The sequence below is a fragment of the Pelecanus crispus genome, chromosome 26 (genome assembly GCF_030463565.1).
Source record: "Pelecanus crispus isolate bPelCri1 chromosome 26, bPelCri1.pri, whole genome shotgun sequence".
Lineage (NCBI taxonomy): Eukaryota > Metazoa > Chordata > Aves > Pelecaniformes > Pelecanidae > Pelecanus > Pelecanus crispus.
In genome coordinates, this window is record NC_134668.1 from 2,384,948 (window position 1) to 2,409,861 (window position 24,914).

General features: G+C 58.5%; 1 protein-coding gene across 1 annotated transcript; it reads left to right on the top strand.

The window, feature by feature from the left end:
* Positions 1 to 532: 532 nt before the first annotated feature.
* On the top strand, positions 533 to 16,032 carry HDAC7 (histone deacetylase 7). The gene is made up of 23 exons (XM_009492729.2): positions 533 to 682; positions 2,382 to 2,472; positions 4,542 to 4,653; positions 5,142 to 5,257; positions 5,425 to 5,547; positions 6,008 to 6,117; positions 6,859 to 7,057; positions 7,952 to 8,160; positions 8,453 to 8,662; positions 9,495 to 9,720; positions 10,197 to 10,330; positions 10,990 to 11,110; positions 11,303 to 11,352; positions 12,502 to 12,609; positions 12,817 to 12,872; positions 13,102 to 13,189; positions 13,503 to 13,622; positions 14,079 to 14,176; positions 14,269 to 14,387; positions 14,585 to 14,718; positions 14,827 to 14,911; positions 15,159 to 15,297; positions 15,905 to 16,032. The coding sequence occupies exons 1-23, from the start codon at positions 533 to 535 to the stop codon at positions 15,948 to 15,950; spliced, it is 2,844 nt and encodes a 947-aa protein (XP_009491004.2). The 3' UTR covers positions 15,951 to 16,032.
* Positions 16,033 to 24,914: the final 8,882 nt, after the last annotated feature.

Here is a 24,914-nt window from a genome sequence, read left to right on the forward strand (position 1 = left end):
TCTGCTTTGCACTGGCCCGTGGCACGTGCAGGATAAATTAAGCAAGGCTTTAGGAACTGGTTGGTGAAAATCCCCTGCTGCAGTGGGTGCTCCAACGCTCTGTGTAATTGGGACTATTTTAGGTGTTCCCATGAGGATGGGGGGTTCACCACACGGGGAGGCTGTGCATGCAGGCGGGGCGGGTACGACTTAAGTTTGCAAAGCAATTCTCAGCCGTGGTGTCAGGGAGAGATGCCTGCAGCACCTTGGAGGCTCTCCAAGGGTGTATGATTTACAGGATTTTTTTGCCCAGATGATGGAGGAGGCTTTTGCAGTCACCGCATGGTGCGTGGCAAGCCCTTCTCAACGGCAGGGCGTGTTCCTCGCAGTGCCCACCCGTGCGTTGGGGTATACCTGGGCCCTATCCTGATGCTTTCCCTACCTACCTAGCAGGGTGATCTGAGCCGGACAGGGACTGAGCTGTGCCCCGCTTTGTGTCTCGACAGCTGCTGTGAACCCGTGCACCTCCCCACGGGTGCCCCAGACCGCCCCCATGGACCTGCGTATCGGGCAGCGCGTCGTCAAGCCCGGCTCTGACACCGCCTTGCTGGCCCTGAAGCACACGCAGCAGCTGCAGCACCAGCTCCTCCTCGCCAGCCTGCACCAGCAGCAAGTGGAGCAGTTCGCCCACCAGCACGTGAGGGTATGGGCACCCCGGGGTGCAGAGGGGAACCTGCACCCGCTTTCGGTAGCAGCTGGGTGAGGACTGGGCGCTTGGAAGAATTAGTTTTGCCCCCAAAGCACATAGCTCATGGCACAATGCGTGTCTGCCAGCGGTGCCCTGTGTCGGGGCTGGCTTTGTCCGAGCTCCCATCTATGTCAGGGATTAAGAGGAAGAGGCTGGAAATCCTAACCCCAAAATAACCTTCCCAGGTGAATTCCTTCTTTCCCCTGAGTTGGAGAGTCTGTAATGCTTTTTAGCCAGCCCAGAGACCTCTCTGACGCAAGGAGGCTGGTTAGGGAGTCAGGTGGGGGGGTTTCGTGTCTTACTTTCAGGCCAAATCTTCATCCTGCCAAGGGCAGCAGGAGGACTGGGGCCTCCTGGGATGTGCGAAGCAGGGAAATGTTTTCAGCTGCATACCATGTGTGCTGAGTGAGGAGCCAGAGCGACTGGACAGGATGCCTGGTGTCTGTGATCTGCCACTCCGCTTGGCCACCGCTGTTTCTCTGCCCTAAAGGCATGGCTTACTCAGTTTACAAGCTAATTTGCTTTTCTGGGAAGTCTTCACTGAAATTCTCTAGTGTCACCCGGAATAGCACCCCTGCCCTGCACAGCCTCTGCTGCCAGACTCTGCATTGTCACAAAATTACAGCAAGATTTAGCTTAGATGGTTCCTCTGGAGGCTCCCACTGAGAGCAGGGCCAACTTCAGAGGTAGGGCAGGTGGGGAGGACCACATCCGGGCGAGCTGGGACCATCTCTAAGCACAGAGATCACTCCCTGCGTGTCCCAGTCGCAGGGCTGCACAGTGCTCATGGCAGGAATCAGTTCCATATATCCAGATGGGATTTCCCTCGTGGCACATCTGTCCTGTTGCTGCTCACCCTTTTGCTGCATTCCTTGGAGGACCCTGGTTCCATCTGCTCCGTAACCCGCTTTGGGCGGTGGAAGATGCAGTTGTACCTCCTCTCCTCTGGACTAAACGAGCCCAGCCTCCTCCGCTTCTCTCACGTCCCGTGGGCTCTGCCCCTGAGCACCAGCCCCGCTCTCAGTGGCTGGCACGGGCTTACTGGTCCCAGTAACCTTGTCTGGATGCCCTAGGGAATCACACTGAGGCTTTCTGGGTGAGGCTGAGCATCAGCTTGGTCCACACATGGAGGGTTTGAGATGCTGCTGCTGCCACGATTGAAGGGTGCTTAGAGGCATTTGTGCAGACGTGATGCTTTCTGACCTCCCTGTGAAATGGGATCATCTCTGAAAAGTTCAGCTCTGGAAAACACCAAGATCCAAACTTTTAAGACTAGTGTAATAGATTTTTTCTTTTTTCCCCTTTCTAGTCAGCTGTGATTTTTATTTTTTGTTGTATTACAACATGCCCTAGCTACAGGTATGTCAAAACACCATGAAAGGCAGCAAGTCGAAACAGACTGGTTTGAATTTTACAATGTCCCTGGGGAGAGCGTCTCTGGAGACAAAGATGCGTCCGGTTTACTGTGATGAAACAACACGTTCTTGTCGGCCATGGCTGCCCATCAGGTTTCCAAAAATGACATAACGGACCGTTTCAGACATGCTCCATCACCGTGTAGTTGCACCTTGGGCTTGGGGAGGGGGTAAGAGGGCTTCGGTCTGCGTTGGGCGGGCTGGGATCTCCTGGTGCTGATGTCCCGCTCTTCTCGCAGGTGACCATGGAGTCCCCGCACCGCGAAGCCGAGCCTGGGCAACAGGAGCAGGAGCTGCGGCAGATCCTCAACAAGGACAAGAGCAAGCGAAGTAAGAGCCTCCGTGTGTCTGCCGGCACACGGCACTAGGTGCTGCATCTCTGCCTGAGGAGCTGTGTCCCCAAAACCAGAGGACTCGGCTCACAGAGGGAGTGAGATCAGAGTGGCTTTTAGAAGGGGGCTCAGCAGGCAGTTCTGCCCTTATCCAGACCAAGCTCTGCCTTCTCTTGGTCTAAAGGTGCATGAGAGCATCCATGCCACTGAGCATCTCTATCCTGTGCATCAAACGGAGCCGTGCTCTGTGCCTTCCTGGGGCCAAGAGAACAACTTAGTGTCTGTGGGGAAGTCTGGTCCTTCTGAGCAGCAAGCAGTGATGCCAGCAAGTTGCACTTAGCAGCTGGCAAGAGATATTTTTGTCCCTGGCCTGACTGGTGTTTGTCCTTCATGTCCTGCCTAGCAATGCCAACCAGGTGGTCACGACAGATCTCCGTGCTAACGTTGTGTCGTGCCCTACGGCCGCTGCAGCGGTGCTATGCAAGCTGATGGTGCTTGTGACTGCACTGGGCAGGGCATGAATTTGCCTCTTGAGCTTGCAAAAGCCCCAGGCTGGAGCACCCGTGGCAGTGGGGAGAGGTTAGTGGGTCCCCCATGCTGGGCAGAAAGGTTTGCAAACCCTGTCCGGCTGCGATCTCCCTGCGCCATCTAGTGCCAGTTGCTGCAGGGAGCTCGCAGGAAGCTTGCGCTGAGCTTTTGGATGTGCAGAGCTCTGCATCACAACCCAAAAATGCAGCTGCAGCATGCATCGGATGCGCTGCGCCCATCCCAGTGTCTGTGAGCCACTGTCCTCCTGCCCAGCCAGTCTGAGCTGAAGTTTTCCCTTCGCTCCCATGTGGCTGTGGAGCCCAGGCTTCTCTGCCACAGTTCACAGTGCTGCTGGGCCTAATTGCAATGCTGAAAACACAGTGCCTGCCCTTTCCATGCCATTCCTCAGCAAACAGCTCCTGTGAACGTGGTCAGCTCGGCATGGCTGAGCGTGACAGCCTACACATAGCCCCTTTATGCAATCTGGGAGTTAATCATACAAATTAATTAATTAACTTGTGCTCGGAGGTGCCAAATGCAGGCACAGAAGCGTGGAGTGTCCCTGTTGTAACCACAGAGCGTACCTGCTGGAATGGGCGGATGGGGATACGGCCTGGCATGGGTAGGAGCATGGGAACGGGCCCCAGTCTGAGGTGGGAAAGACACAGGAGGCTCACGGCAGCCGGGGGCCGGCAATTGCAGCACCCTGCAGCAGCCTGCGTGGGGGGGGTTTCACCGCCACGGTGGAGCCAGGTGTTGAACGTGGGTCGCTGCTCTTTGTTTGCCAGCGGGTTGTGGTAAGTCTCATGCTCTTCTGGAAGAGCGCAGCTCCATCAAGAGATTCAGGAGCTTCAGAGCTATCCCCTGAACTGTTTGGAGGTGCCTTCTTTTTCTTGCTGTCTCTCATGCAAGCTGTCCCCATTTTGGGGGGCAGAGTACGGCTGGGGGCGGGGCTGGGGTGCAGGACAGGCTGAGCTGTACACCATCAACTGGAAATTATCAGCATGTAACACAGGCTCGAAGAGTCTCTGGAGAGGCTTCAGAAGGATCCCATGCACCCGTGGGAGTTTTGTCACTGCTGTACGAGCCGCATTGTGCTTTCATGCTCTGTTCTGTGGGTGTCAGCTTATACCTGCTCTCCTGGCTCGGATGAAGCAGGCAGATCCGCAGCTGAGACTCGCCTCTGGCAATGCTCTGCCTCTCACCAGCCATGCTCCCAATGCGCAACGAAGCGCACGCAAAAAGATCAGGCTCCCGAGATAATGTGGGAGAGCTGAGGCTGGGACAGGGATGCTTCGCTGACCACCTGGGAAACTCCAGTTGCCCCAGCTGGCCTTTCTCTCCCTGAGGCAGCCTTGACCTGAGAACTGCACCAAGCATCTCTGCAGGGTTTTCTCAGTGTCTGTGCGCTTGTAGGGGTCTCTGGCCGTCCTGGTATTACTTGTGGAGCCGTGGGGCCACACTCATGTCTGCAGGGATCCTTTAAAGTGCTCTGTGTTGGCTCTCAGCCCTGTGTGGTCACCGCTGATCTTTCTGCAGGTGCTGTGGCCAGCACAGTGGTGAAGCAGAAGCTGGCTGAGGTCATCCTGAAGAAGCAGCAGGCAGCTTTGGAGAGGACCAGCAACCCCAACCCTTCAGCCATGCCGTACAGGTAAAACAAGGGCATCCTCTGGCATCTGCTCAGGACCCAGAAAAGCTGGCTGTTCATCTTGGGCAACATCTTGCTGTTACCTTCTGCTTCCTGGTCTTCAGAGATATTGTTTAGCTAACATCTTTTGGGGTGAGGTAGCTTGGGGTAGCTTGGTTCTGTGTTAAGTGTTTGCAGGAGGTGGATGAAGCTCCCACATTGTTTTCCCTGATCTTGTTGGACTTTGGCTTGTCCCACTCCTGACCCAAAAAGTACTGTCAGGCTTCTTGTCTTTTTTCCCAAGGCAAGGCAAAACCAGCAGCGGGATCCCTTGTAGTAGTAGATCCTGTAGTAGTGGACAGGACAAGCCTTTCTGGCCACTGGCACAAGAGCTGGCACATGCCCAGGAAAGGCAATGCCCCAGGGGCCACCCTTGCATTGGAGGGCGTAGCATGGGTGGCATGTGGCTGCCAACTGGGAAGGGTCTCTAACAAGGCGGTTTCTTCCCGTAGGTCTCTGGAGCCTCTAGATCCTGAGGGCCCTTCCCCTCCTGTGCTCAGCACCTTCCTGCCCCCTGTCCCCAGCACTTCTCTTGACCCCCCAGAGCATTTTCCACTGCGGAAGACAGGTAAGGCCTTGGAGGTAATGTGATCTCCCTCCCGCCGTGATACCCTCACAGCCTGCTTGCAGGGGATGGCTGAAGCTGAGAAGCGGGGATGCCTGGCCTCACGAAGCCAGTCCAGCTCCGTCCCTCTCAGCAGTGGGGCCAGGACTAACCTCCTTGTCTGCTCGCAGCGTCTGAGCCCAATCTGAAGGTGCGTTGCAAGCCCAGGAAGTGCCTTGACCGACGCAAGAATCCCCTGACGCGGAAGGAGAGCGCTCCCCCCTCCCTGAAAAGGCGGCCGCCCGAGGCGATCGGTGAGGGCTTTGCCTGGATGGTGATACCTCCTGGGTTTGGAGAGACCTTGGGGCCAGGCTACGGTCTGCCCAGGATCCTGCGCCACACGTGCTTGGGGGTCATGTCTCCAGGGCTCGGTGCATTATCGGTGCCTGCCATGACGGTGCAGGGATAGATGAGCCAAGAAGGGATGTTGGTGCAGCTGTACCCTGCTGCTTTTTGCACCCAGGATGGACCTACAAGGCTGAAAGGGTCCAAGGCCCTGAGCAAATGTGGCTGGTCAGGCTTCCTCGCTGTGGCGTGGTGCCTCCCGTGCTGGCAGGGCAGCTGTGTCTCCACCCTGCCGGGCATCAAGGGAGCTTTGGCCCTCGGAGGATGGTGGGCAGTTGTTAGAGGGAGGGAGGGCTATGAAGGGCTGGGGCTGTGAAGCCCTTTTCTGGGTGCTTGTGCCCATCACCCCCATTTCTCTTCCTTGCACAGACTCCTCCCCGAGCAGTAGCAGCACCCCCGTGTCCGGCTGCAGCTCTCCCAACGACAGCCTCCCCGCCGAGCACGGAGCCCTCCCCGCTGCCTCCGGCATGGCCCACGAGGTGAGCTCTGACGGCCTCGCAGCCACAGGTCTTGTGGGTTGGGTGCCCTGATCTCCCACTCCCATCCTAGGCTCAGGCAAAGGTAGCGTCCACCCCCGGGGACCCCAGCCCTGAATCCCGCTGCCCAGGAACTGCCCTTAGCCCTGCTCTCCCTGCATGGCAGGATCTCCTGTCCGGCCCAGCGCTGCTCCTGACACGCTGCCCTCCTTCGCAGTGTGCATTTCTTGTCTCCTAGTGTATGTGCTCTCCCCACTGGGCCCTCATGCCCCTTGCCCTGGCCCGAGGCGTTCCTCCAGGCAGCGGGGGCTCAGCCACCCCCTTCTGCTGCCCGCACCCAAGCTGCTTGTCCCACGCTGAGCTCTGCCGCTGCCAGAGCAGGAGACTAATGAATTGTGTTTGGTGCAGACGCCCCTGGCCCAGCGCCTGATGATGCAGGAGAGCTCACTGGCCCAGTTTGCCCTGCAGAGTGCAGCCTCCCTTCCGGCCATCACACTGGGATTGCCGGCTACCACTAGTGCCAGGGTAGGTAGCCAGGTTGTAGGTAGCCCCAGAACTGGGCAGAGGGTCCCCGTGGGGCAGGGGAAGCCTTTTCCTTTGGGCCTGGGGTTCCTGGGGCAATGCCAGGCGTGCGCTGGCTCCGAGTATTCACAGGCGCTGCCCGTGGGCTCGGCGAGGATATGCTGTCCCCTTCCCGTGCTGTGTCCCGGTGGGTCGCTAACCCAGTTGTCCTCCTCTCTGCAGGGAGAGGCTGATCGCCGCCCCCTCTCCAGCCTGGCACACCGGGTGCCCGTGCTGAACGGACCTGTCCTCACGGGCACACACTCGCCCATGTTCATACCAGCTGGCTTGGAGCAGCACGAGGCTGGGAGCTCCTTATCCCCTCGGCTCCAGCCCGTCATCATCCTCGAGCCCTCGGTCACCCACACTCCGCTGGTGGCAGGTAAGTGTTGAGCTTCGTGGTGGGCGCTGAGGCTGTGTCAGCGCTGGCAGGGCTCAGCGTGGAGCTTTGCTCAGGGCAGGCAGGTTTTTTGGGTGCTGGGAAAGCCCAGTGGCCTTGATTTTTCCATTACTCTTCTGTGAGCTGGGGCCAAGGGGGTAGAGGGTGTTGGCCCTGGTTCTGGCTAGCCGGCAAGCATGTCCTCACCATGGATGAAACCGGAGTTCTGCATGCACCATGGCCTCAACAATGCAGAGAGCGCCGTAGCTTTGGCTCTTCCCTCCAGCTGCCCCTTGCCCAGCCTGAGCTGGGCTGGTGTGGAGCCGTTCACCTTTCCTGCAGCCCAGAAGCCCCCCTCCAAGGGGTCTTTCCTGCCTCTCCTAGGCTCTTGTGCCAGCAGATTTCACTACAGACCGTGCATTGAGCAGGGCAGCTCAGACCTTGTGGCTGTGCCTTTAGCTGCCTTATTCCCCCCAGCCCCTCTAGGTAATCCGCTCTAATTGTAGCAGAAGGAGAACTGGCTCCTTTGTGCTGGTTCCTGGCTCCATCTCTGCCTGCAGTGATACCTGCAGTGAAGGAAGCTTCTCCCATTGAGGATGAAGCTGAGGGGGGACTGAGATGATTGAGGTCAGCCAGATCCTGTCCCCAGACGCCTGTGGGCTGTGTGATGCCAAAGCGATGGGGACAGAAGGAGGGGAGCCGTAAAGACACAGCCCATCCATCCCAGCCTACCAGATCCTGGGCTTCAGGGCTGGATTGGCGTCACTTTTAGGTCTGTCTGGAGATAGTCTGTGTGGGTACAGGCAGCACTGCTGCTTGCCATGCCCAGCCCTGCAGGGTGTCACATCTGCCCAGTGGACAATGCCACCCCTCACCTCTCATTCGTCTCCCCTGCAGTGCCAGGTCTGGGAACAGTCCCCTTCTCCTTCGCCCCCTCACTCATCTCGGCAGAGCGCCTGTCGCTCCCAGGCCACCATAAACCGCTGGGCAGGACCCGCTCGGAGCCCCTGCCCCAGAACCCCAAGGCCATCCAGCAGCAACTGGTGTACCAGCAGCATCACACCCAGTTCCTGGAGAGACTCAAGCAGCAGACGCATCTGGGTAAGGTAAGTCATGGAGGCACAGCCCAGGCGTGTAATGGGAGACAGATGCTAGAAGGGTGCAAGATGGCAACCCTACGTGCTGGGCAGTGAGTACCAGATGTCCAGGGCCAAGCCAGAGGCAGGCATGCCAGGTACTGCCTTGCCCAGCAGCAAGCTGAGGGTACCTGCTCAGCTTCCCTGGCTCCCACATCCATCGTGCTCCTGCCCTGAGATGCCCTGCCACCCCCATGACCTCCTCAGCCTGGCCTGTCCCCTGCCACCTTTCTGTGCTCATTCATGACCCCTCCGGCTGCAGCGCATGGCTAAATCCAGCGAGAAGCCCCGTCTGCGGCAGATTCCCTCCTCGGAGGACATGGAGGCTGAGGGGACACTCCCAGAGGCCGGGGCTGAGAGCAGTGACCCAGCGAGGACACGCGTAGAGCCCACGCGGCTGGGGAGCAGCGTGAAGGAGCCCGAGAGGACGCAGAAGATGATGCAGCCTCAAGAGGAGCTTGTCCTACAGCAGGTACCCAAGGGCTGGCAGGGATGGGAGAGCCCTGGGGAGGGGCGCGGGCTGCCAGCCTGAAGCAGCCCTCTCCCTTGTGGGCACAAGGAGCCCATGGGGAAAAGGGATGATGGCTTCTCTGGCTGTCTCAAGCTGCATGGAGCCCTTGGGGTGCTTTGAAGCCTTCATAGAGGCTCAGGAGTGGGTTGTAAGAGGTGCAGTTCCCAGCCTTGTCCCTGTCTCCAGTGGTAGCTTAATTGCTTTGAGCATTAGTCCTGTGCAGGCAGCATGCAGAGATCCCTGCCCTGTGATTTGGAGAAATTTTAATTCATCCCTTGGTGTCTCCTATTTGAGGCTTTGCACAAACCCAGCAAGGCTGGTAGCATCCTGAGCCTGGGAGGGTTCAGGTCAGACCCTGAGAGCCACCTCCGTAAAGGGGTGCTGCGTGGGTACGGACGCAGGCACCACGTCTGTGCCTTCCTCCAGCCTGGGGCAGTTTGATAGGACAGGGACGAGCGCTGCAGCTACCCTTGGTGTGAGCAAGGCTGGGCATCGTCCCCATATTGCTGGGTATCATCCCCAAATTGCTGGGTATCATCCCCAAATTGCTGTGCCTTGCAGCAGGGCTGCCCAGCACTGCGGGGCTGAGCCAGCAGAGAGCAGCAGATGCTGCGTGACGTGCCCCGGCTCCTGCAAACCGGCTCCAAGCCCCCCGGCATGGAGAGGGCTGTCGTATCCAGACCCTGGGAGGGTGCACAGTGCAGGGCTCCCTTCCCTGGGCCGGGTGATGCCTCTCTCACCGCCCTGGTGCCTTGCTCCAGACGCCGTGCTCACCACTGCCTCTCTCCATCAGGCCTATCTCTGGGATTCCTACCAGCGTGTGCAGCAGCAGCTCCTCAAGCGGCAGCCCTTGGCCGACACCCCCATGGTCCCCACCATCCATGCGGGGCACAGGCCCCTCTCCAGGGCCCAGTCATCTCCTGCCACCGCGACCGTCTCCCTTCCTGCCCAGGACACAGCCTCCAAGACGCTCTCCCTGACTGTGCAGGAGCAGCCAGCCAAGCCACACTTCACAACAGGTACGGCCTGGCCCCTGTGCGGGGCTGCCGCAGCTGGAGCAGCAGCAGGGGCTGGGGACCAGAGCTGGAGAGGAGGTGGGGATGCTTAGCATCAGTCCCAGTCACTCCCAGACTCATAAATGCTTGGGAGTGCTCTGGCTGGCTGCAAAAAGAGCAGAGCAAGCCATGAGGAGCCTCTTCTCCTTATCTAAGGTGGCTTTTCCAAGCAGGACTTGCCCGTCTGGCACATGATTGCCATCCTGGTCCAGCGGTGCTGGCAAGGTTCAGCTATCTTACATATCCAAGGCGGGGTTTGCTTCAAGCATGTTGGGACAGAGGCTGCCATGGTTTGAGGGAGGTGTTTCAGTCAAACCAAATAGTTACGGGTGTTTAGGGTCTTGGCCAGCCCCTGAAAAGGAGCTGAATTCAGGTCAGCACTGTCGAGGCCTGGGTGTCCAGTCCAGTCTCGGGACAGCAGCTCTCCTTGTGCGTTGCAGGGCTGGTTTACGACTCGGTGATGCTTAAACACCAGTGCTCCTGCGGTGACAACAGCAACCACCCAGAGCATGCAGGCAGGATCCAGAGCATCTGGTCCCGTCTGCAGGAGAGAGGGCTGCGCAGCCAGTGCGAGGTGAGCGCGAGCGGCAGGGTGGGAGCTGGACACCTGTCCAGGAGGGGGATACTAGTACCAGCAGATCTCATGCTCGTGGTGCAATAGGGTATTCTGCTCCCACCTCCATCCCTTTTGCTCCCAGATCTTCTCAGCCTGTTGCCACCATTATCCAGGCAACAAAGACCTTGGGAGAGGGCTTGGACTTGTCCGTTGCTGGCAGCACCAAGTAAGAGCAAGCTGGTCTGACCATCTCCAGCTTTGGATGGCAGCAGCAGTCTGCTCTGCTGGAGGATGGGCGTAGGGAGAGGCGTGATCCCTACTGAAACAGGGTGTTCTGCCAACTCAGGGAACATCAGCGTCAGTTCCAGTCTGTTAGAAACCTTGCCCTGGTCTAGCTGGGCTGACTGGTCCACTCAGGGCTCTGCAGCTGTAGGAAGGTGGTGCTGGCATTTCCTGCCTGATCCCTGCCTGCAAATGAGGGGTGCTCAAGTTCAAATCCAATGCAAGAAGCACGGTGCTCAGCCTTGCAGCTGCCTCCCCAGCTGCAGTGACACAAGGTGTGGCTGTACTCGTACATCAAGATGTGCCACCTCCACGCTCGGAGGCTGGTGTGTGTGGGTGGGTGAGCCCACATCTCCCACCTGGAGCAGCTTGGTCACAGCCCCTGTCTGCCACAGTGTCTGCGGGGACGCAAGGCCACCCTGGAAGAGCTGCAGTGTGTCCATACCGAGCGCCACGTCTTCCTCTACGGCACCAATCCCCTCAACCGCCTGAAACTGGACAACGGGAAGCTGGCAGGTGAGTCCACATCCCCACTGGATCTCAGAGCACCCTCAGCCGTGAGGACTGCAGCAAGCAGCTCCCCTGGAGGCTGGTCCTAATTCTGGCCGAGTAGCCAGGCCAAACCTCCCTCCATGTCCTGTGCGCCCTGTCCCCCACCGTTCCCCAGTTTCTCAGCTCTGAAGTCCTCGCTGTCCCCTCTCTCTGCAGGGATCCTATCGCAGCGGATGTTCGTCATGCTGCCCTGCGGAGGGGTGGGGGTAAGTGCTCGGTCTCTGCTCTGGCCGGTTTTGGATGGGGTTGTTTCTTTCTTCTGTCCCCAGCGAGGGCCTCCTCATGGGCTTGAGTGGAGAGGGAGCTCCTCAAGCCTTTGGGCAGCCAAGGTTGGGTAGCCTCAGGTGGGAGCACTCCATCTGTGGGCCAGATGTCGTTGTATCAGAGCTTCCCCTGTCCTTGGGATGGTCCCAAGCATCCCACCCGTGAAAGGGGATCCTTTATGGCTCCTTACTTTAAGGGGCCCAGGAACCAAAAGACCCTCACAGCCATTTCTGAGAGCCCGGGGCGTTAGAAGGGAGTGAGCTGGCTGGACGGCTGGGGGCAAGCCATGGTCTCCATTGAGGGAGGAGAGCGGTGTCATGGGGACAGCAGCTCGTCACTTCCCTCCAGACACTTCTATGGCCTCTCCTTTCACAGCTTGCCGCCCTGGTTTCTCTCCATTCATTGCATTCTCCTCTCTTCCTCTCTCCCCCCTGTCTCTGTGCTCTCTCTCTTTCAGGAAGGGTCTCACTCCATGCCTTTCTGCTGCCTCTTCTGGTTCTTCTCCTCTCCTTGCCCCTGCTGCTGGGCACCAGCTCTTCTCAGCCCCGTTTGCATCTACTTTCCCTGCTCTGCCTCCCCTTCCCTGCCCTTCTCTCGCCCGTGCCCTGAAGGCGGGGGGGCCGGAGCTGCCCCTCTCCGTGGGCAGAGGGGAGCCTTTGAGTTGCACACATGGCGTTGATCAGAAGAGACTTGAGTTTTCCGGCTCTGGCTCGGCCCTTGACGTGATCCTGATCAAACCAAGATGTTTGGTTAAACAATAAAATAAGATAAAGAAGGTAACGAGCGTTTTCTTAGTCACTCCTTCCAGCCCCTGGGTGCAGGGTGAGATGCTGTGTGCAGAGCTCAGCTGGGGGCTGGGGCTGACAGCATGCGGAGGAGCTGCCATCCTGGCCAGCAGCACCAGGGAGCCGCTGGGGAGCTTGCCCCATTGTGTGCGAGGTGGTCTGGCTCTGCAGTGCCTGGCCCTTCAGCCTGTGCAGGACTCCAACCCCTGGCTCCAAGCAGGGCAGCTGGCAGAGAGCGTAGGTCCCGTGACTGAGATCTCCTCCAGCGGTGCCGTGTCCCCGTCTGACCGATCCTCTTGCTTCCAGGTGGACAGCGATACCATCTGGAACGAGCTGCATTCCTCCAACGCTGCCCGCTGGGCCGCGGGCAGCGTCACCGAGCTGGCCTTCAAGGTGGCCACCAGGGAGCTGAAGGTAGGCTGGTGTCACGCAGAGGTGCCAGAGCTGGGCCTCGCCCCACGGCCCAGCAGGAGTGGGGCGGTGGGGTCTCCCAGCCCTGCGCTGCTGCGGGCTCCGTCCTTGGATGTCCCCGTGCGGCAGGACCAGCCAGCCGGGGTGTGGAGGCAGTGCGTGATGCTGGGGGCAGCGGCTCTGATCACCTCACTTTTGTTTTGTCCCCAGAACGGCTTCGCTGTGGTGCGGCCACCCGGACATCACGCGGATCCTTCCACCGCCATGTAAGGGCCCCTTCCCAAGCCACAGGGCTTTGGGCTGGCATGTGGGAATCCCCAGAAAACGTCTCCTTGGCTCAAAGTCACCGATCGCTCCAGACTAACCCCTCCCGGGACCCACCCGTATCCAGGGAGAGGGGAGGGAGAGCCCACCCTTTGGGGAGCACATGAGCCGGGAGGAAAGGGTGCTCAGGAAGGGCCTGAGCATTAACCAGTTCCAACTCCCTCTTTGCAGGGGATTCTGCTTCTTTAACTCGGTGGCCATCGCCGCCAGGCAGCTGCAGCAGAAAGGGAAACTCAGCAAGATCCTCATTGTAGACTGGGTAAGTCCCCTTTGTCCCCCAGCGTGTCCCTGCTCCTCCCCAGGACGTCCCAAGGAGAGGGTGCCTGCACCTCCTCCCAGCTCTGGTTTGGAGCTAGACCGGAGAGCAGCAAAACCTCCTCCTTCGGGGCCCAGCTGCAGGAGCGTGGCTGGGAACCCCCCAGCGTGTCAGGATGGGGGAGCAGGAGCAGGTCCTGACGATGGGGGACCAAGCCCTGAAGCAGGGTAGAGATCCAGTTGCTTTTAGCTCTGTTAGGCTATTGGGCCACACTCAAGGCTGAAAAAAAGAGTGCTCTCCCAATCTCTCCCTCTAGGATGTTCACCATGGCAATGGGACCCAGCAGATCTTCTACAGAGACCCCGACGTGCTCTACATCTCTTTGCATCGTCACGATGATGGCAACTTCTTCCCCGGTAGTGGGGCCGCTGACGAGGTAAAAAGCACCAACAGGCTGCGAGGTCTGTGCAGCTCTGCCCGGGGACGGCAGCGCTGGTGACGAAGGTGACAGCCGACAGAACAGCGCGCTGCTGGGTTTGAGCAGAGGGTAGTTTTGTGTCAGTGCCTTGCCCCTTGATGCCTGATCCTGCCTGGTCCACCCAGCTGGCTGCAGAGCCAAGGCTTTGTCCCAGCCTGCAGCCAGCGGCACAGGGACGGTGACTGATGGCTGCAAGGCTCTGGGAAATGTCAGGAAAATGCCACAGCTCCTGCTGCTCTTCAGCAAGCTTTGCAAACCCAGCTGGCTCCCCTGGCCCTGATGCAGGGCAGGGGGTCCAGGACACCCAACTCTGCCTCCCCGGAGCCTGGCAGCGATGGAGCTTGCTCAGAGCACTGCCCCAGCATCCCTCCAGGCCACATCCAGGCATTCACTGCTGTCCTTGCTCTCTCACAGGTTGGTGCTGGCCCTGGCGAGGGATTTAATGTCAACATAGCCTGGACTGGAGGGCTCGACCCCCCCATGGGTGACCCTGAGTATCTGGCTGCCTTCAGGTACTGTTCCTTGTGTTTCTGCTCATCTCCTCTTTCTCTTGGTGTCAGGCTGAGCCAGCACTTAACACCTTGTTTGTTTTTTACCCATGCAGGACGGTGGTGATGCCAATTGCACACGAATTCTCCCCTGATGTGGTGCTGGTGTCGGCCGGCTTCGACGCAGCTGACGGCCACCCGCCACCCCTGGGCGGCTACAAAGTCTCTGCTAAATGTAAGGAGGTGGAAGCAGCACCTCTGGCTTGGGGCAGGTTGTTCCCGCTGCCCACCCAGGCTGGGACCGTGGCGTAGGGGTGGCAGCTCTCCAGGGAGCTCGGGAAGATCTTTGGGGTTGTACCAGCCCATCAAGGGCCAGGGCCCCAGCGTTTTGGGCAGGGAGGCTGACAACCACCCCTTGGGCTTCTCCTCCAGGCTTTGGCTACATGACGAAGCAGCTAATGAGCCTGGCTGGCGGAGCCGTCATCCTCGCGCTAGAAGGTGGCCATGACCTCACGGCCATCTGCGATGCATCCGAGGCCTGCGTGTCAGCCTTGCTGGGCAACGAGGTGAGAGCTGGGGGTCAGCGGGTCCTGGCTGCGGGGCTGTACTGATGCCGTGAGCCGAGCCCTGGGCACAGCTCCCTCCTGTTGACCCCCTGTGTCTTCCTTTGTCAGCTGGACCCTCTCCCAGAAGAAAGCATGAGGCAGAAACCAAACCCCAACGCTGTGCGCTCCTTGGAAACGGTGATCCAGGTCCAGAGTGAGTGTCCCAGGGCCAGGGGCTTGCTTAGTTTACATGGAAGGGCCAAGTGTTAGCATTTCCTCCCCTTCCCAGTAAACCCCATGCCCTCTAAGGGGACACTTGGCATAAAAGACCCCAGTGGACCCCTCCATCATCATCCTCCTCATGGGAGGGTGATGCCCCACGTGTGCACTCACTGCAAGGGAAGCTCAGAGACCTGGGGCACCCCTATCCTGGCACCTCCTGATTTTTGCTTCTCCTGCAGGTAAATACTGGGTGGCCGTGCAGCGCTTTGCCTCCAAGCTGAGCTGCTCCTTCCTGGAGGCGCAGCACCACGAGGCAGAAGAGGTGGAGACGGTCACAGCCTTGGCCTCCCTCTCGGTGGCTGTGATGGTGGAGAAGAGGTGATGCTCTTAATTGATCCTGGGAGATGTGGGTGCCCCTCACTCCCTGTGTGCCTGGGTCCGAGCCTTGCTGTCACAGGGGTGGCAGCAGAGAAAGGCCATGTCCCACAGCCGGATGAGCTTCTTGGGCTGTGAGAGCAGGTCTTGGGCTGTGGGAGATAGAAATTACAACTCTCCTCCTCCCCACCGAGAGCTCTGATTCTGCAACCCTCATGTCCTGGCAGATTTGGCCCCAGCGTTCAGCATCGGTGGGTGGTGGGGTGAGGTTCTGCATCCATGGTCAGGACCTGGATTGGCTTCTGGGGATTCAGTGCTGAGCTGTTCCCAAACAAGATGAAACTGAGACCAAATCCTCTTTCCTTCCTTATAGGCTGGATGTGGGGGAGTTCATCACGTCATTTCAGCGGGGTCCCCGCCTGCCCACCACCTTTTCATCCTCACCAGGACTCAGCCAGAGTCTACATAGGTCTCAGTGGAGTGGGAAGCACTGGGAGCCTTGTTGCGTTGTAGATGCTGGGCTTGCCAGAAAGCCCCTCGATGCTGAGAGGGATGCGTTGTGTCACACAGGTGTCCTCCTTGTCTCATGTGTCGTATTTCTCCATTTCAGGCCACAAGACGAGCCGATGGAGGAAGAGGAGCCCATGAACCAGTGATGAGCAGTGGCGTTCTCTGCTCCCCTGCTTCCGGGACGTGGCTGGACTCTCCTGAGCCCAGCGCTCGCTCTTCACTCCTGGCTTCCCGTTTGCCACGTGATCCTCATTCCCCGAGTCACGGTCCTGAAATGGCCTGGACCTTTGGCTGCCGCCTCTGCAGGTCTCCCAGAAAGGATGCTCCTGCAGCCACCTGGAAGATGTCCTCCTGCTCGGGACCGATGGAAAACCACAAACTCCCTCTGCAAGGCGTGGCCTTGCAAACCTAGACCATGCCTGCAATCAGTCCCCAACCTTTGGGACCTGAAACCCCTCTGGGGATGTGCGTGAGAGGCCTCCACCCCTCTGGCTGCTGTGGCAGCTGGTTGCAGACCTGCCCTTCTCCTGGGATCTTCCTCACCCTTGGGGAAGGGGGTGGGTGTTGGGATGGATGTTGTGGCCGTGCTGCGGGTGGTTAGAGCCGCCTTCGGGACTGCACCCAGAGCTCCTTTCCAGCCAGGCAGCGATGCCTTTGAGAAGCAGCCCTGTGTTTTGCTCAGGAGGGACAGGCTCTCTGTGTCTTCTCGTGAAGGCTTCCTGGCTCCCCTTCCTCTGGTGGGGCACCAGAAGGGAGTGAGCGTGACAGTGAGATGGGGTGTGACCTCGTTCTGCACAAGAAGGGTTTGGACGGCTGTGCGTGATGCGCCGATCGCCTTGCAGTTGGGGAAGAGCAAGGGCTGGAGTGTCTGCAGTGCCCAGGATTGCACCCGTGGGACATTCTAACCACTAACCAGAGCATGAACCCTCTGGTGCTGGGGCTCTGATTTGCACTATATACAATTGATGTGTGCTAATGTGAACCTTACGTACTCTTCTTTCCATGGGAATTTCGGGAACAAACACCTCTTCGTGTGGATGTAACCAAGGTGCCTTGAGCCCTTTTCAGCAACCCGCTGACCTGAGGATCTGTATCGATGTAGACCCTGTAATCCCTAAAGCAGGGGCAGCCCAGCTGTCTTCCAGTCACCCCCCTGAGCCCACCCTGCAGCTGCACCCAGCCCACCCCAGCACCCCGATGGGCTCCTCTTCTCCAGCTGAGATCAAATCAAATCCTGTCGCCCTCTGCTTGGTGCTCGGCTCCCCCAGGGATGCCCAAAGCCCCAGCAATACAGTGCCGGTCTCTGTCCAGGCTGTCTTGGGGTGACAGAGGCAGGGTCAGGCCCCCCAAAATGAGGTGTCTGTCTAGATTTGCCTTCTTCCCATCTCATGCTGCAACAGGGCATCGTGTGGCTTCTCACCCCGAGAGCCTTCCCCACGTCTTCCCTGTGTCCCATGGGTTGCCCCACAAGGACGGGTCTCTGGGTGTCACAGTGCTGGGCTGCAGCGGGGTGTGGGGACAGCTGGGCTGGGGCGGAGGGCATGGACGGGACACTGAGACCTGGCTGAGCTCGGGAGGCGGCCAGGTCTGTCTGCAGGCACAGGGAGGAGATTTTGTAAAAAAAAAAAAAAACAAAAAAAAAAAAAAAAACAAGGAGATAAAAAAAAAGGACCTTGGAAGAATAAAACATTTCTGTGTCTCAGACTGCCCAGAGCTGGGGTCCAGCAGTGCCAGCCAGTGGCACAGAGACTGGGGAGGGTGTGAGTTCCCGTACAGCCGGGTGACACACAGAGAAGTCATCGCGGCCACGCTGCAGCGCTGCCCGTACCCCCCCGAGGGCTGCGTCTTTGCTGCCGGGGCTCGGGTACCCGCGCTCACCCTGCGAGGTGGTCCTGGGATGGGCACCCGCCACAGCAGCCTCTTGCTGGACCGGAGGGAGTGCATCACATTGCAGTGGGACAGCTTGGGTGGGAAGGGGTTAAAAAGCACCCTGAAACCTCTGTGTCTTCTCCAGAGCCTGGCGTTTGGAGATGCTGTGCCTCCATCCTGTGGGTCTGCCCACAGGGTGGGCTCTGGGGGGGGTGGGAAGGACCTGCTGCTTCTCCAGCCTTGGGGCTCTTGAGCGTTTCTGGTGTCCCCGAGCGGGGGCCGCTGCCGCCCCTTCCCGCGGCGCCGACCGCTGCGGCCCCTTCCCTCTGCTCTGGCCCCGCGGCCGCGCTGGGCACTCCGCACCCGCTGTGCCGGTGCCACCGCCGCCCCATCTGTCAGCCACCACCTCCCTTCCCTGCTCCGTCCCAACCTCACTCCCGTTTCTCCCGGGGGGTCCCAGCTGGGCTCGTGCCACGCAGGAGCGGTCCTGAGGCGACGTGGCCCGCGGCCGCTCCTCGCCTCCGAGGAAGCCCAAAGTTCAGCGTCGAAGGAGAGTTTGTGCCCAGTTTCCTCCAGGAGAAAGCTGTGGTTGAACTGGGTGAGCTCAGCTGTGGAAGCTGTTGCAGAGGGACATGCCCCAAGGCCTCTTTCCTCACTTCTTGACTTCTTCAGTATTTAACATTTTCAGGTTTCCTCTGGGTCTACCAGGGCAAGATACCAAAGGGAAAAAAGCTGCGATTAAGTAAGCCCATGAGTTCAAGGGCTGGCCCTTCCCAGCCTCCAGCCCGGCAGCACCGTGAGCATCACCCAGCCTGGGTTGGGTGGCCAAGAACTCATTCACCCATTGCACCCCACGTGGTGGGTCACCCCAAACCGGAGCCGAAACCCCGAGCAGCCCCTCTGCACTCGCTCCCGTGTTGCGTCAGCCCGGCCGATGTGCCGAACGGCTCACGGGAAGCGCCGGCCCCAGCTGCCAACCGGTCGCTTGTGGTTTCTACCCCAGAGACGGGGCCAAACAACGCGGCGGCGAAGCGTGGGCATTCATGCGAGCACATTTTCTTTTTCCTAGTAGAGTTATGTGCTTGCTTGGAAGGGTCCCCCATCCCCGTGGGATGGCATCTCCTCATCCCCATCCCCCCCCAAACACCCCTTCCAGTGGCATCTGCTGGAGGAGGTGGTGGGGTCCCATGGGTGGAGGTCCTGCCATGGGGATGCTGAAGCCCAGGTCTGGGTGGGTGCATTGCTGCCTGGGTGCTCCCACCGCTTCTCAGTTGGGATGGAGGTAGGGACCTCACTGAGCGCCCATCTGCCTGATTTTAACAGCCGGACATCAGGCAGAGCAGTCCCACCATGAAGCCGATGGTGGACATCTCTAGCTCCAGGGAGGAGCTCCCCTCTGCAGCCATGCCTGTTGCCGTGCCCGTGCATCCCGATGAGCACGCTCCATCCCATGGCACACAGAGAATGGCACCGCCAAAATGGGCCTCGGGTGCCACGGAAGCCCCTCGTGCTTTCCAGCCGATGGGATGGTTTGTTGGCGTGGCAAGAAAAGCGTCGTGGCTGCCTGCGCAGAGGGTGCTGCGGGACGCCCAGCGTCGCGCTGGGGTGGCCATCCCTCGGGGATGGGGTTTATTGGGGGTTCCCCCCAAGACTCGTGAAGATGCCAAGAGCCTAGAACATCTCCAGACCCAGCCCTCCTCGCCCCAAACACCTTTTCCCCCCCGAGACTTTCTGTGTCTTTGGTGACAGCTACCACGGGCATGACTGTGAGCACTGAAAAACCCCAAGCCCTTGGTTCTAATCATTGTTCTTCCCTTAGGGCTGATGTTTCACTCATTTTAAAATAAGTCAATATAAGGATTTTTTTTTTTTTTTAAAAAAAAAAGACTCAACAAAATGTTACTTTTAAAATAATTTTTTAAAAGATACTTTACCCTTTTTTTAAAATCAGGGTTGGAAATCTGAGTCTCCACAAAGAGGTATTTCCCCTTTATTTTTAAAGCACATTTTATTATTTTGAAAGAAAATGTATATTTCTAAAGGTGGTTTCATTTTTCATGTGTAAAATACTTCCTCTGATGCAGTTAACAAAGCCATCCACAACCCTATTTTTAATGGAATTTTTATTTTTTTAAGCACATTCAGATCCTTCTAAAGGCTGCCGTCAGCTCCCCGGAGCAGGGAATCCACTCGCGGTGTACATAAAAATTGAGGATTGTATAGAAAAAGGTAGTCTGAGCCTCGCTGTCGCTTCTCGTTGGATTCTCTGGTGTGTAATAAAGCGCGAGCACTAATTGAAACTGCTGTTGAGTCATTCGTAACACTTCTCTCCCACGTGGATTATTTTGGGTTGCACGTTTGCTGCAGCTTCACTTACAGGGACTTTTCTCCCCCCCTTGCTGTAACGAGGAAAAATACCTGATTCTCTTTCGCCCGATTTAAATAAAACTGGCCGAGCTCCGGCGCTGATGGAGGGTGCAGGGGTGGGCACGCGGCCACGCCGCCTCTTGCTTACGACAGCACCATTTCCTTAGGAAACAAGAAGGTTGAACCCTGGAAAATTCTCCCTGGACTTGATTGGGGTTGTCCGGAAACCTCGACGCCCCTCCATCATCCCCCCAGCATCTCCGCATCCCCCGGAAGAGCCTGAATCCCCTGAGCAGCACCGCTCCCGAGATGTCCCCAAACTCTCCCACTCTTGCGGGAAAGAAGGAAGGGCAGCGTGTAATGTCTCCAGCCTTATTTTCCAATAATTTCAAAGAAATTGGGTTGTTCCAGCAGAGCGGGTGATTTTGCAACACGTCCGTGGTGTATGTCGTGAGCCTCGGGGTTCGTTGAGGGGTCCAGCAGCCCCCCCAAAATCCGCTCTGCACGCCGGGCAGCGGCACAAACCGTGGTGTCATTGTGGTGCAGACCTTCAGAGCAGGATAAAAGCGAGCATAATCCATGCGCCGCGCTGGGCTCCGTGCTTGGTCCTTGGCCAAACCCTTGGGAGCTGCGTTTTCACGTCCCCGGGGGGGCTCTAGGAAGCAGGGAGGAGCAGACCAGCGAGGGACGGCTCGAGCCTGTGCCATCATCCCGAGGGGAATTGTCCTGCCTGGTCCTGGCAGAAGGCAGCTGCCCGCATGTCCTGGCTGCGGGGCTGCCCGGGCTGGCTGCAGGCAGCGGGGGGATGCGGGCAGGACCGAGCCCACTGAGCCAGGGACATCGGCTTCCCTGCAGGCTCGGGAAGCAGGCGGCTAGTACCGGAGTAGGTAACGCAACTGTTCCTTACCTGCAAGTCAAAAATAAATTACACCCTGAAGAGTTTCATACCCAGCATCCGACCAAGCTCATTCCAAGCAAAACCACCTGGGTCCTGGTTTGGGTCCCTCTACCCCAGCCCCGGGGTGTGGAGGGGGTCAGAGTGGCCCCGGGCGAGGGGGCTGCTGGGGTGGGCGGGGGCTCGTGCTCTCTTGCTCGCCGGGGAGGCTGCTGTCGTTTTTCGGGTGCTGGAGAAGAGCGGGGTGGCTGGGTCTGGGTGCCCGGGCGCTGGCGAGCTGCTGCTTGTTTCCATCGAGGCGGAGGCGTAAGACCTAAGGGGAGACAGGCAGGGTCAGCCTGGCTGCCAAGTCACCGAGGTTTTGGCTCGGCACAGCCAGCCCAGGCTTCCCAAAATCATGCAAAATCCGGTGCTCGGCTGGGAAGCTGGCGGGGGGAAGAGCTGCGTTTGGTTGCTGGCTCCTGAGCCTTCGTGCTTCGCATTCGCAGACTTCCCCGTAGCCGCAAGAGTTTGCATGGGACGCGCTGGGAAATGCCCCCGCACCTGAGCCTGGGACTGTGAGCATTCAAAAAAAACCCCCAAAAACACAGCTTTTACCCCAAATATGCTTCTCTGGGAGGATGGAGAAGGAAAGCAGCCGAAGCGCTCATTTCTCCTTCCCTCCCCTCCCCTCCCATGATGAACTGTCCCCTCTCCAGCCCGGAGGACGACAGGCTGTCCCCAGGGCGGGTGACGCTGGAGGGGACCCCGTGGGGCCGCCCGGCGCCTCCAGCCGACGCCGGCCGCCAGCCTGGAGCCAGGGCCGTGGTGCGGGTGATCCAAGCGCAAGAGCAGGGCAAGCCAAGCCGGCGGCCTGATCCGGACCTCGGGCAGGGGGAAGCGGCTCCTGCAAGGGCTGGAGGAGATTAGAAATGGCTCCGGCAGGTCTTGAGGGACCGGGCATGGGGGGCGAGGGGAACCAAGCCCTGCGGGGCAATGGCTTCATTGTGCTGCCCTGGTGCTCTCTGGGCTTCCTCCCCATCACCCCCAGGTCGCTGGTTTTATTTCATCCCCCCACCCCATTTTGCCTCCTGCTTTTCCGGTCCCTCCTTGCGCAATAGCTGAGACCTTTAACTGTCTGGAGAGGAGCCTGGAGAGGAATAAATCAAACCCTCCAGTAATTCACCCCTGGGCGCCGGCTGAGGTAATGCAGACGGGGGCCGGCCAGGCTGCTGGGGGCTGCCCCTGCCCACCCTCGCTGCAGGGCTTGCAGATGGGACAGAGCCTGCCCCAGCCAGGTGGCAGAGAGAGAAAAATATCCCCAAAGCCCAATGCATCCCATCGCCGTCCCTTTGGGACCGTGGTCCGAAAGGTCTGTGATGGGCACTGTGCACAGCCACGGTGCTCAAGGGCAACGGTGCCCCGCGGAACGGGCAACCAAAAAGGCTGGTGTCCAACTTGCACAGCACAGCGATGTCCTGGGGTGCGGGAAACACAGGCACGAGCAGCTCAGCCCAGCCCAGATCAAAGTTAATCTCCCCTTGCCTCGCAGCACGGCCATGTCTCAAGCCAACAAAGTCTAACGCCAAAGAACGCTCTCACGGCACGATTTCGAAGGCTGCCGAAGGGCTGCGGGAGCCTCCAGAGGAGACCAGCCCTGCTCCGAGCACGCAGGGCCTGGGGACGGACGTTCACGGGGCTGGCGTGGACCAGACCACGGAGCCGGGGAGACACATCGCCCTGCGAGCCTGTCCTCAACGCCCCGGCTGATGAGTGCCCTTCCCTCCCTCCGCTGCATTAACGCCCTCATCGCTGCTCAGGTACAGCCCTATAAAAGGAAATTAAATGCAAAGCCCGTCTCGTTAACACATCTCCTTCGTTCCCCCTCAGATCCCAGGTGCATTCCCATGACACTCGGCAATGAAATACAGGCTCGTTTCAAAGGCATTCCTCTGGGCTAAGCGAACGCAGCTGAGATCTAGCGTGCCCGTCTCCTCGCGGGGATCGTAAACCGGCAGACATTTTAATGCTCGTGAGGGCCGGCTCTGTAATTTTATCTCTGTTTTAATTTTAACTAATCCTGAGTAGTGCTGAGAACCTGCCTTCCTCTGATGGAGAGGAGCCTGGTCCCCCTGGGCAAGCTCGGTGTTGAGTTCTTCCGTCTTTAATAGACAAGTGGAAGTTTTTGCTAGAAAAAGGTTTTTCTGATGGCGAAATTAATGGCAGCCCCAGCGTCCTCGTTGACACGTCCTTGTGCCAGATGCTCTTGTGCCAAGGGACCTGGAGAGGGATGGCTGGACAGCCTGTGGCTGCTTCAGGCCGGGCTCCGGGAACTGCGGCAGAGCAGCGCGGGGACACCAAGGTGATGCCACCCCCCGCTCCCACACAGCAGTCGGGGCGTCCCCCGACAGCCCCGGCACGGCGTGGGCTGGTCGTGGTCAGACTGAGCATCCCCAGCCCCGCCTGGTCCTGCATCCTTACCCGGAGCCGGTGCACGAGCGCGGCTCCTCCTGCCCCGGAGCACTAAAGCTGGAGCCTTCAAGGCACCAAACATCCCTTCTCCTGCCTGTCCACCCTACAGACGCCGTGGCAAATGCTATGCCAGCTCTGTGGGGAAGACAGCAGCCTTTGGAGGAAACTTCTGGCCTCTAAACCTGCTCCACGCCAGAGCAGGGAGCAAATCCCAGAAGTGCCCTGCCAGGGCACATGGATGGGAGCACGGCTGGTACTTAACGTAGCCCTTGAGCCGAATGGAAATAAAGAAAAATCTCCCAGGCACAGATTTCCCAGGATTTGGGCAACTCCTCGTCTCTTCTGGGAGCTCAAGCCAAAAGTGAAAGCAGGGTGGTTCCTGCCAGCACAACTCCTCGCCGCTGGACCTGGCTAAGGAGGAGCCCAGTGCCTGGGCTTGCTCTAGCCCAGCCCGGGGGTCCTGGGCCACCTTGGCCAGTTTAACCAGCAGTGAGCACATGGACCCACTTCTCGCTGCCTTTAAAGGACTGATCCAGGGTGGCAAGACAGCTCAGCCAGTCGGGATTGCGCTTTCTTGCCAGTCTGCAGAGGGATCTCAGCTTTTTGAAGCAGATGCTGCTTTAAATGCATTTTCTGAGCAGATCTGAAAAGGGAAGGGAGCTCTCCCCAAGCTCCTTTAATACCCTGGTGCTTTAGTACTGTGCAATGAGACGTATTTATAAATAAAAGAAAATGAAACATCCACCCGACAAAGCAGACTCCAAGCAAGAGCAACAGTCCCCAAAGGGAAGATTTATCCAAGGTCTTTGAGGATAGACAATTAAGTGAGGGCAACGCGAGAAAGACAATAAATTCAGGGAGACAAATGAAGGGCAAGGAATATCACCCCTTACAACTCCACCAGTCTTTCCCCCGCCAGCAGTTTCGGCTTCCAGCCTCATTTTCTCCTCCAGCAGGAAAAGAAACCATTTTAATGTGCTCAAGACTGTGCTGAAAAACCGTGAGCTTGGGGGACTTCAAACATTATTTTTCTTGCCTGAGGGCTCAATCCCTCTTCCCCCCGATGATGTCTCCTGGTTAACAAGGGCATAGCCACATCCAGCTATTCCAGCGCCCTTTGATATTTAATAGGCTGAGTTCCAGTGGAGACCAGTATGCCGGCGCTCGCAGCAGCCATTAGCTGCTTTACATTATAAAATTACAGTCCCATTGCAAGCGCTGGGTTAATTCACTTACGGGAGAGAGACGCAGCCTTTCTAGCTCCGGCATCACTTCCCCGGTGGCTGTTCCCTCTTTTTGGTCTTTGCTTAGCAAATCCTCCTCCTATTACTTCCCTGCCCAACTGGGAGTTGCTAATTGGTACCCGAATACCGCTGGAGGTTGGCACAAAGCAGATTATTATCTATTCAGCTGAAGGATGCTTTGCCTCAAGGCAAGCACCGGAGCCGCTTGGGATGAATATTAACCAGCAATGATAAGCACACTGAGAGTACCACGCTCACAGGACGTGAGGGATTTTACACGGAGG

Coding starts and splice junctions, on each gene's coding strand:
- HDAC7 (XM_009492729.2), top strand. CDS start 533: ATGGACCTGCGTATCGGGCAGCGCGTCGTCAAGCCCGGCTCTGACACC. Junction 6,118..6,858: donor CCTCCGGCATGGCCCACGAG/GTGAGCTCTGAC, acceptor TCCTCTCTGCAG/GGAGAGGCTGATCGCCGCCC. Junction 13,190..13,502: donor AGATCCTCATTGTAGACTGG/GTAAGTCCCCTT, acceptor CTCTCCCTCTAG/GATGTTCACCATGGCAATGG.